The following is a 12,350-nucleotide window of genomic DNA, read 5'->3' as shown; positions in this document are numbered from 1 at the left end:
TTGTGTAAATTCTCTTAGTTCATGAATTATACTTGCTAGGTCAGTTAAACAGAAAATCATGCTCCAGATTTAGAATGTCACATTCTCAGTATATAAATATTGCATTCTCAGTTAGCATATCAGTATTTTGAGCTATTCATTATTTAGTGCATTTTAGCTTCATATGTATTTAGTTGGGAGTAGACTTAGCACCGAGTTGGACTAGGTTTCAGCATACCCTCGTAGTCCTAAAACTACGTGCCCATGTAGGATTATAAGTCCCCTCTGTTGGACATTAGTATTAGTGATCACGCCACAGTCATGCCTTTATACCCCTGGCAAGGTATATTGGGTCCTCTCGATGGGGCGTATACATCGGACTCTACGTTTAGCTCACGTGGTTTATGTCGGTTAATAGTAGCTCTCACAATCATATTCTTAGTGCATTGACCAGGTTTTCAGCATTTAGATCAGTATACAGTTCAGCATGTTATCTTCATGATTAGTACTTGGTCATTGCATTCATCTTAGCTTTTCAGTTATGTTTCAGTATTTATTTTCTTGCTCAAATTATGCCATTCCTCAGTTATGCTTTGTTCAACTCATATATATTTGTTTAGCTTAGTATATCTATATAATGCATGCTCAGTACATTCCAAGTAGTGACGCATACTCTACCCTACATCATTTCATGATGTAGGTTCAGGCAATCAGCATCATGATCACGCTTAGATCGATTCTCTGTTCGAATTCAACAGCTTCAGTGGTGAGTCCTCATACTTCGAGGATAATAGACATGTTTTCCATTTCAGTATTTGCTTTTAGCTTTTAGTTTTATTAGAGTTAGTTGGGGGCATGTCGCAGCAACTCAACTCAGTTAGAGACTTTTCAAACATATTAGTAGATTCAACTTGAGTTGTTAAGTGGTCCTTTCAGTTACCACTAAACTCATGTTATGTTTTATTATGATTATTTAGACTAGTTGGACTTGTTTCTCTTCAGATATTTATAGATTTAGTTCTGCTTAGTTCATGTTTACTTAGATATATTTCGTATGTTCATGATATGCCAGAATCAGGGTTAGCTTGGGGTCACTCGTGATTCTAGGTCCTGTGTTACATCAAGGGGGTAGCCTCGGGGAGTGACAGGATATATTTAAAAAGGTCTAGAAAAAAAATTACTAGTTATTTAATCCAGATACAGGAAAGGTAATTATTAGTTGAAGAAGTCGTTAAATGGGTTGAAACAAGCTCCAAGAGTTTGGTATATGATGTGAGACCAAATTACATAATTTAAATCATTATTTGCCTCACATTTAGTTTTTATTTTTATCCTTTTTTAGCATGGATTTTATGGAATGTGCTTAATAGTATATTTTATTTGTAAGATTAAATTGGTGGGAAAATGAAGAAGTTTACAGCTAAAACGAATTAAAGATGAAAAGTTAAAGAAGAAAATCAAACAGGTAGCTTAATGGATTAAATTGAATATAATAATATATAATATATTAGAATTGCATGCTGCAAAATTGCGAACTGCAAAGGAGTTACCGCCACGTGGCAGCAAGGGAAGACAAGAGTTAAAATTGAAGAAGCGTACAGGAATTCTAATTCTTTTTGGTTTTGGATTGCTAATTTGTTTTGGACTCAGTTATTTTAATTAAGGTTTTCTATATCTATAAATAGTCCATAAGAATAATTATTGAGGGAGGAGGATACAATGTAGAAAATAATTTTTTATTTAGGGTTTCATCTTTTCTTCTTTTTTATTTTATTTTATGTCTTTTTTTTTTGTGAATGATTCGTTGTAATTTCTCTATGGCTATGTGGAGTTAAATTTCTCGTTGTTGGATTATATTTACTTACAAAATGATTGTTTAGTGATTTTGATTCGGCATAATTGTTTATCATATTGGTTGTGCTTATATTCTTGTGATTACAATTTTAATGTGTGGCCACCATTAGAATAAATTTATTGTCTTCTTTTGAACTCGGGAGAGAAATAGAGGGATAGAACGTGAAATATACGGAGCATGATCTTTTCTTGCACATCTTGGCAATTATGGTGATTTCAGCTACTATAGTATCCATAGTCTAAATAACATGTTTTCTTGGAAACGTTGTTTAATTCCTTGTATCAAACTTAGAACCCTTGTTTGTGTAAATTCTCTTAATTCATGAATTATACTTGCTAGGTCAGTTAAACAGAAAATTATGCTACAGATTTAGAATGTCACATTTTGAGTATATAAATATTGCATTCTCAGTTAGCATGTCATTATTTTGAGTTATTCAGTATTTAGTGCATTTATGCATCATATGTATTTAGTTGGGAGTAGACTTAGCACCGAGTTGGCCTAGGGTTCAGCGTACCCTCATAGTCCCAGAACTACGTGCCCGTGTAGGATTATAAGTCCCCTTTATTGGGCATCAGTATTAGTGATCAAGCCACAGTCATGCCTTTATACCTTGGCAAGGTATATTGAGTCTTCACGATGGGGTGTATACAATGAACTCCACGTTTAGCTCACGTGATTTATGTCAGTAAATATAGTTCCCACAATCAGATTCTTAGTGCATTGGCAGGTTTTCAACATTTATATATCAGTATACAGTCCAGCATGTTATCATCATGATTAATACCTGGTCATTGCATTCATCTTAGCTTTTCAGTTATGTTTCAGTATTTATATTCTTTCTCAAATTATGTCATTGCTCAGTTATGCTTTGTTCAACTCATATATTTGTGTTTAGCTTAGTATATCTATATCATGCATTCTCAGTACATTCCAAGTACTGATGCATACTCTCCGCTATATCCTTTCATGATGTAGGTTCAGGTAGTCAGCATCCAAATCAAGCTTAGATCGATTCTTGGTTCGACTTCAGCAGCTTCAGTGGTGAGTCCTCAAACTTCGAGGACACTAGATATGCTTTCCGTTTCAGTCTTTGCTTTCAGTTTTCAGTTTTGTTATAGTTAGCTGGGGACATGTCCCAGTAACTCAACTCAGTTATAGGCTTTTCAGACATATTTGTAGATTCAGCTTGAGTTGTTAAGTGGTCCTTTCAGTAACCACTAAACTTTTGTTATGTTTATTATTATTATTCAGACTAGTTGGACTTGTTCCTCTTCAGATATTTATCGATTCTTAGTTCATGTTTACTTAGATGTATTTAGTATGTTCATAATATGTCAGACTCGGGATTAGCTTGGGGTCACTCGTGATCCGAGGTCCCGTATACGTCAAGGGGGTAGCCTTGGAGCGTGACAAACTTGGTATCAGAGCATTAGATTCAAGAGTCCTAGGGTGTTTGAAAACCGCATTAAGTAGAGTCCATTTCATGAGTGTGAAGCGCGCACACCTATGAAGGGGGTCTACGAAGTGTTTTAAGAAAACTTCACCTTCTTTGCTATTGTTATCGTGCATGAGCTATGATTCAACGTCTCGTTTCTAATTCGTCGTTATACATTTCAGATCATGCCTCCTCGTAGAGCTGATGCATAGAATGCTAATGCACGCAATGCTAACGTAGTTCTTCTAATCCCTAACCATGAGGTTACGGATGCAGAATTTTGGAATGACATTCAGCTCTTGGCTTAGAGTGTAGCCAACCAGAACAATCAACAGGCCCAGTTCCTGCAAACACCACTAGTGGATCAGCTGCAGCTAAGGTTCGAGACTTTGTTCGTATGAATCCACCATAATTTCTAGGGTCGAAGGTTGGTGAGGTCCCACAGAATTTCATTGATGAAGTTAAGAAAATCCTAGAGGTGATGCAAGTGACTGGAAATGATAGGGTGGAGCTGGCATCCTACCAACTAAAGGTTGACAGGGTGGAGCTGGCAGCTTCAGTGGTGAGTCCTCATACTTCGAGGACATTAGACATGCTTTCCATTTCAATATTTTCTTTTAGTTTTCAGTTTTGTTAGAGTTAGTTGTGGACATGTCCCAGCATATCAACTCAGTTAGAGACTTTTCAGACATATAAGTAGATTCATCTTGAATTGTTAAGTGGTCCTTTCAGTTACCACTAAACTCTGTTATGTTTTATTATGATTATTCAGATTAGTTGGACTTGTTCCTCTTCAGATATTTATTGATTTAGTTCCGCTTAGTTCATGTTTACATAGATATATTCAGTATGTTCATGATATGCCAGACTCGGGGTAAGCTTGGGGTCACTTGTGATTCTAGGTCCCGTGTTACGTCAAGGGGCTAGCCTCGGAGCGTGATAGGATATATTAAAAATGTTCTAAAAAATAGAGTTTACAAGTTATTTAATCTATATACGGGAAAGGTAATTACTAGTTGAACAAGGCGTTATATGGGTTGAAACAAGCTCCAAGAGCTTGGTATATGATGTGAGACCAAATTACATATTTTAAATCATTATTTGCCTCACATTTAGTTTTTATATTTTTTCCTTTTTGAGCATCGATTTTATGAAATGTGTTTAATAGTATATTTTATTTGTAAGATTAAATTGATGGAAAATGAAAAAAGTTTGGAGCTAAAATGAATTAAAAAATGGAAGGTTGAATAAGGAAATCAAGCAAACAGCTTAATTGATTAAATTGAATATAATAATATATAATATATAAGAATTGCATGCTGCAAAATTGCGAACTGCAAAGGAATTACCACAACGTGGCAGCAAAGGAAGAGAAGAGTGCAAATTGAAGAGCGGCTACATTGTTTCACGCGAACAAGAATTCTAATTCCTTTTGGTTTGGATTTCTAATTTGTTTTGGACTCAGTTATTTTAATTAAGGTTTTTTATATCTATAAATAGTTCATAAGAATAATTATTAAGGAAAGAGGATACAATATAGAAAATAATTTTTGATTTAGGATTTCATCTTTTTTTCTCTTTTATTTTATTTTACGTATTTTCTTTGAATGATTCATTGTAATTGTTTTATGTTTATGTGGAGTTAAACTTCTCGTTCTTAGATTATATTTACTTACAAAATGATGTTTAGTGATTTTGATTTGGCATAATTGTTTATCATACTGATTATTCTTATATTCATGTGATTACTATTTTGATGCTTGGCCACCATTAGAATAAATTTATTGTCTTCTTTTGAACTCGGGAGAGGAATGGAGGGATAGAACGTGGAATATATGGTGCATGATATTTTCTTGCACATCACTTGAATTGATTTGTGTCTAGGATAAGAATATACCTAGGTGTCTTGCGTGGCTCAAATACTGGAAGACAACGTAATGCTCCATAGTTGGTTCAGTTTATCCCTACTCAAGGATGTAGTTAGGCTGTCAATTGTGGTAGACGGTTTGAGGTCGGGAGATCATGACTATATTATCAACCCCGTGAATCAACAACTAGATAATCAAATAAGTTGATGAAATTGATGCTTAAAATGATTGTTAGTTAAATCATAATCCTAGATCGATTTCATTCATTAATTGTGTGAAATAACTATATTTTCTTAGTTAATTATTTTTAGTTATCTTATCTTTATTTTAATAATATATATTCATCTTTGAGATCCTCCCTTTAAATAAATAATTATAATTAATATAATTTAGTAAGAATAATTAATTGACAAGTCCTTTGGGTTTGATTATCCGGCTCTTTTAGAGCCACTATATTACATGTGCGACCACGTACATTTGTGTGTGCAATTGGAAGCAACAAGTTTTTGGCGCCGCTGTCGGGACTTAGAAATTAATTGTTTTTCTAGGTTATACTTTCTCTTTTTTTTATTTAAGTTTTTTTAATAAAAATATAACAAAAATAAAAATAAAAAATAACTTCTTATTTTATTTTATTTTATTGGTGTCATTTTTTTTGTTTTGATCTTGTTTTTGCAGATTAGGAAAGTCTGAGTACCCAAGAATTTGAAGCAAAAGAGCATGTTTGAGCTTAAGAGTGGGTGCGTACGACCCTTGAAAAAAAATATTGAGAGAATATGTTACTAGCTAGGCCTAAAAGACCCTAGGGAATTTTCCTAACCCTTGTTTTAAAATTTTAATTGATGTTTTGGGGACATAGCATCTTTTCAAGTGAGGGGTAGGGATTCTTCCGCATATTTTTGGTTAGGGTGAAGTGTGCTTTAGATTTGTTTGATATTATTTTTTTTAAACGAAAAAATTATTCTCCGCAGAGTGAAGTCCATATCCAGTCCGCGTCGTGAACTTGGTACAAAATTAAATTATTTTTTTCATAAAAAAAAAAAAAAAAAGTTCTTATTCGTGAGTAGAAGCACACTTAGCCCAACCCAAAAAAAATTTCTTTCTTTCACTCTTAGCTTATGTATTGAATTGTTGCACTGGGAACAGTGCCGTGTTTTAAGTGTGGGGGTGAATAAATTCCTAGTTTTTACTGTTTTATTGAGTCTTTTCTTTTTTTAGGATGGGTTCCTTGGCTTTTGTTTTCGGTTCTTTTCCTTTGGATAGTCCCTTTGAACCGGTTATCTTTTATTTTTTTTAAGAAGTAAATTTTATTTTATTTTTTATTTTTTGGAGAGAAAAGAAAAGACCTTTTTGAGTTGTGTGATACTTGCTAATTGGGCCTAATTTTCAGTAGTATTTTCTTGTGAATGCTTGATTACTAGTGAAATTGCAAACTCTTTGACATCTAGGCTCATGGTTGTAACTTTGTATATAGCTTATTTTATTTTGTAGTTTGTTATGATCTTGTCTCTCTTAGAAGTGGAATTGATCCATCTTGATTGATACTTGTGCCATGAGTGGTGAGAATTTGTTTATTCCATGTTTTGCATCTTAGTCTAGAACTTGTCATGCATGTTATTGAAGCGAAATAAAAGGTGTTGGATGTTTAGGAGATGATAATGGGCTTTCTTTGATTTGTCTTGTAAATTTTAGTCTTTTCAGAAACATATCACTAGTAGCCCATTTGAGCCTGTAGCTTTTTATTGGTATCAATATTTTGCGTTGACTTTTTTGTTGAATCCCTAGTTTTTGCACCCTGTTTCCTTGAGCATTGTAGCATAGACTTATTCCAATTGTTAAATCTGAAGAAAAAGGATGGTTGAGTGTAAAAGGTGATCAATGATAGCTAAAAAGTGATTTAAAAGCCCTCTTTGAAAGAATGTGACATGAAAAAAAAAGAAGAGAAAACCAAAACAAAAAAAATATTCTTTGAAAAAAATATGATTGAAGCATTCTTGAGATGATGAGAATTACTTGTGAAATAATTGTTGAAGAGATGGCTGAAAATAAAGAGAAGAAAATAATGGATGATAAAAGTCTTAAAATGCAAAGTGTTTAAGGAAGTGTAAGTCACTATTATATAGTTTTCCTACTCGTCCCCTAGCCTATATTACAACCCGTTAAATTCTATTTGATTCTATTCAAGCATGCTTAATTAGTGGAGATGTACATAATGGGCAAGCCTATGGTTCTTTGTGCATACATGTGAATTTTATTGTGAGTGTGAGAGTTGTTCTTTGATGTGAAGTCCTTAATTTATATTCAATCTTTTGAATTGGTGTGTGGACTATTTCATCTGGCGAGGGCACTTGTTTCATGATAGATATGTGATTTTATTAGCTTTCTTTGATGAGAGTAGGTGAGCAAAACTAAATTTGATGAGTTCAGCGTCCTTCCTTGAGGTTAGGAGGTTAGAGGTTTGTTCTTTATTTGTATATCTGGCATAATGATTGAGAATTGTACTTGATGTTTTGAAAGTTGTATATGGCCTAAGTGTTTGTATCAATGATTTTTTGAGATGAGCTTTAATGATTGCTTGAGGACGAGCAAAATTTTAAGTGTGGGTGTTGATGTGAGACCAAATTACATATTTTAAATCATTATTTGCCTCACATTTAATTTTTATATTTGTCCTTTTTGAGCATGGATTTTATGGAATGTGCTTAATAGTATATTTTATTTGTAGGATTAAACTAGTGGGAAAATGAAGAAGTTTGAAGCTAAATCGAATTAAAGATGAAAGGTCGAAGAAGGAAATCAAGTAGGCATATTAATAGATTAAATTGAATATAATAATATATAATATATAAAAATTGCATGCTGCAAAATTGGAATTACTGCCACGTGGCAGCAAGGGAAGACAAGAGTGCAAATTGAAGAGCGGCTACAGCAGTGGCGCAGCTAGAGCTACCAGGTGTACAACTGGACACCCTTCGCCGAAAAAATAGGTTGTATATATATGTTAAATTCTACATTTAAAGGATATATATTTAAAGTTAGACATTCTTGATAAAAGTTATGTCTTTTATGTAGTGGTAATAGGTGTCCATTTGAATGAAGGAGTTTAGGGTTCGAACACCAAATAGCATAATATTTTTTTAATTTTATTTTGACAGTCACAACCATTATTCTTGGACACCCATAATTAAATTTATGGCTGCGCCATTGTGCTACAGTGTTTCACACGTACATGAATTCTAATTCCTTTTGGTTGTAGATTCCTAATTTGTTTTGGACTCAGTTATACTAATTAAGGTTTTCTATATCTATAAATAGACAATAAGAATAATTATTGAGGGGGAGGATACAATGTAGAAAATAATTTTTGATTAGGGTTTCATCTTTTCTTCTTTTTTATTTTATTTTACGTCTTTTCTTTGAATGATTAGCTGTAATTGCTCTATGTCTATATGTAGTTAAACTTCTTGTTCTTGGATTATATTTACTTACAAAATGATTGTTTAGTGATTTTGATTCGGCATAATTGTTTATCATATTGGTTGTTCTTATATTCTTGTGATTACTATTTTGTTGCTTGGCCACCATTAGAATAAATGTATTGTCTTCTTTTGAACTCGGGAGAGGAATAGAGGGATCGAATGTGGATATAAGGAGCATGATATTTTCTTGCACATTACTTGAATTGATTTGTGTCTAGGATAGGGATATACCTAGGTTCCTTGTTTGTCTCAAATACGGGAAGACAACGTAATGCTCCATAGTTGGTTCAGTTTATCTCCGCTCAACGATGTAGTTAGGCTGTCAATTGTGGTAGACGATTAGAGGTCGGGAGATCATGACTATATTATCAACCCCGTGAATCAACAACTAGATAATCAAATAAGTTGATGAAATTGATGTTAAACATGATTGTTAGTTAAATCACATTCCTAGATCGATTCATTCATTGATTGTGTGAAATATCTATCTTTTCTTAGTTTATTATAGTAATATATATTCATCTTTGAAATCCTCCCCTTAAATAAATAATTAGAATTAATATAATTTAGTAAGAATAATTAATTGACAAGTCATTTGGGTTTGATTATCCGGCTCTTTTAGAGCCACTATATTACTTGTGTGACCACGTACATTTGTGTGTGCAATTGGAAGCAACTGTATACTCGCATTGATTCTTATTTTATTGGACATGATTTTCATAGATGTCCTTATGAGCATACATTGTACATAATTAAATATTGATGGAGACATTCTCATTGTGTGCTTAACGTGGATGATTTAATATTTACTGGCACTAATCCTAAACTAATTCTGAGTTTAAGGAGGCTATGATTAGCCAATTGAGATGACTAATTTGGGATTAATGTCTTATTTTCTTGGCATTGAAGTTTCTCAATTAAAAGATGGAATCTTTATCTCTTAGAAAAAATGTGCGAGTGATATATTGAAAAGATTTAATATGGACAAAGCTAAACCAATCTTGACCCCTATTGAAGAGAAATTGAAGTTGACCAAAGATGGAACTGGTGATTTTGTTAATGCTACATATTTTAAAAGATTGGCAGGTAGTCTAAGATACTTGACTTCTACAAGGCCTGATATTACTTATGGAGTTGGATTAATTAGCAACTTTATGGAGTTTCTGCGTCAATCTCACTTGCAAGCTGCCAAGAGAATGTTGAAATATATTCAAGGTACACACTCTGATGGCATATTTTGTTCAAAGACTAATGATAGTAATCATGTTGGATTTACTGATAGTGATTGGGCTGGAGATATTATGCAAAGAAAAATTACTTCTGGCTATGCATTTTACTTGGGATCTAGTGTATTTTCATGGTCTTCAAAGAAATAACAAGTTGTTGCTTTATCAACTGTTGAAGCAGAGTATATGGCCGCAACAAGTAGTGCTACACAAGCATTATGATTGAGAAAGATGCTTGGATTTCTTCAACACAAGCAAGATAGTCCTACAAAAGTATTTTGTGATAGCAAGTATGCAATTGCATTAACAAAGAATCTATTTTTTCATGGTTGTAGCAAACACATTGACATCAAATGGCACTTCATTCGTGACTTGGTCCAAGATAAAGAGATAATGATTGAATATTGCAAGACCGAAGAACAAGTTGCTGATATATTCACAAATCCATTGAAATTGAAGTTGTTCATAAAATTGAAGAAGATGTTAGGCATGGTCACATTTAAAGATATTGATTTAAGGTAGACTATGCAGGAAATAAACCAATATTAGGATTCCTAAGTAGTTTAGGAATTTTTACTAGTTTAGGATTTATTATTTATGTTTAATTAGAATTTGTTAGTTTTATAGGTTCCTAATCCTAGTTTACTTTAGTTGTTAGTATTATAAATATGGGTGTCTTATTACATATTTTCAAAGTAGTGAGAAATATACTGAAAGTATAGAGAGATACATTCAATGTGTAGAGATACACTCAATGTGCAAAATTATCAGAGTTATTGAGGCATTGAATAAAGCCTCATACCTACTATTTGTTGATTAATAAGTCTCTTCTATACAATCATTATTGGGTCTTTAACTTTTGCATATATTATTACTTTGGGTAATATTATTTCCTTCATAGATGGACCTGATTGATGTTCATCCTGATATGATCACCTATGTTGTGATGATTAAGGGGGTTGTCTGAGGTGGGTAGGTTGGAAGAAGCTTGTGGATCAACATAATTGAATTCTTCTTCGGTTTTGTGCAATCAAATAAATGTTGGTGCAATGTGCACAAAACTTGGTCATTTTACTGGCACTGTGAACTCTGTGCTTCGAAAGTGAAACACTCTAATAAGTCGACGGAAAACCAATGATCTTTCACCAAAATCACTCTGTATTGCTGCAGGGGAATGAATGTCAAGAGGAAGAGTTGTTGAAGGAAAAGAGGGAAATGGGATTTCAATAATTAAGGGGAAAATATCTCTTTATTCGTTTAGCCCATGTTACAGCTTGAACAATCAGTAGTTGACTCTTATGTAATATGAGTTCTTGGTAAGTATTGTCTCTCACTTACAAAATTTGATGACATTCAAACATGAATGTTCTCATTTGCAATAATCACAAGTGTTGTTGGGCGCTGGCTATAACCGATAGCTTTCCTCATTATGTTTGTGTATGACCACCGGTGAACTTATGACTTTTATCTCTCTAAGTTGAACCTATTTTTGTCATTTGCATTATCCTTATTTATTATGAGTTTATCTATATCCCTTGTAATTTCATTTCTTAATAACACCTTATTTTGTATCAGAACATGCTCAAACAATTACTAATAAAATAACATTAATTTTTTTAAAACCATACATACATTTTCTTATTAGTCAAATATGATGTCACATGACATCATTGAGACGTAAACAATAATTATAATGCCTTCGATTCTTTTAAAAAGACTAGTCTCACGGCACGTACGTTGCACGTGTGTATCTATCATATTATATACAATATTGTAAAATATAATTAATATTATTAAATTAAAGCTTTGTCATAAATAATTATAATCTAAGAACATAGGACAAGTGATTATAAATGTTTAATAAAGATTATCATAGAGTTACTTATTTTTGAGATCAAAATGACAAGATATCATTGATACTTTTCAAAATACATTCAATTTTTAAATATGGGAGATAATGACATTTCTTTAGTAGTATTATTTTTTACTTCACTCAATTTTATAAGAAAGTTTAAGCAACAATATAGAAATAAATATTAATATAATAAAGGTCACCAGAGGCCTTCCTCTTGACGTTATGACCATAAATGATGGACACCATTTAAGTACAATTTTTCTCTGAAATATCCATACTTGATATTTAATAGGTGCATGACACTAATGACGATTACCATAAATATTTCAATATTTTATCTTTATAAGTAATATGTATTTTAAATAAATTATTACTCAACTAATATTTGAGTAAGGCTATCACAGAGAGGTAGTTTTACAAAAAAAAATGTACTTCTATAGTGAATGTGAACACTGTTATAAGTAGAATGCTATAGAGACAAAAAATATTACCTTGAAAATTAGTTCTAAAGAAAATTAGGGCATTATAGTGAAATGTTGTTATAACAAATTGTAGTTAAATAGAGGTTTGAGTGTATGTCAAATATTTAGCTTGACAAATTCTTTGTTAGATATATATATATACATATATTTCAGTAGCAAGATTTAATT

At 32.5% G+C, this 12,350-nt stretch overlaps 1 protein-coding gene across 1 annotated transcript; it reads left to right on the top strand.

Moving 5' to 3' along the window:
- The first annotated feature begins 9,599 nt into the window (after positions 1 to 9,599).
- LOC107060267 (uncharacterized mitochondrial protein AtMg00810-like) lies at positions 9,600 to 9,995 on the top strand. Its single transcript, XM_015307947.1, has one exon. The coding sequence runs from the start codon at positions 9,600 to 9,602 to the stop codon at positions 9,993 to 9,995; it is 396 nt and encodes a 131-aa protein (XP_015163433.1).
- The last annotated feature ends 2,355 nt before the right edge of the window (positions 9,996 to 12,350 follow it).

This window comes from Solanum tuberosum, unplaced genomic scaffold (genome assembly GCF_000226075.1).
Source record: "Solanum tuberosum cultivar DM 1-3 516 R44 unplaced genomic scaffold, SolTub_3.0 scf00070, whole genome shotgun sequence".
Classification (NCBI taxonomy): Eukaryota; Viridiplantae; Streptophyta; class Magnoliopsida; order Solanales; family Solanaceae; genus Solanum; species Solanum tuberosum.
The sequence above is the reverse complement of the archived record's forward strand: the minus strand, read 5'-3'. Positions and strand labels throughout refer to the sequence as shown.

Excerpts from the sequence above, each read along its gene's own strand:
- LOC107060267 (XM_015307947.1), top strand. The coding sequence starts at position 9,600 with ATGGACAAAGCTAAACCAATCTTGACCCCTATTGAAGAGAAATTGAAG.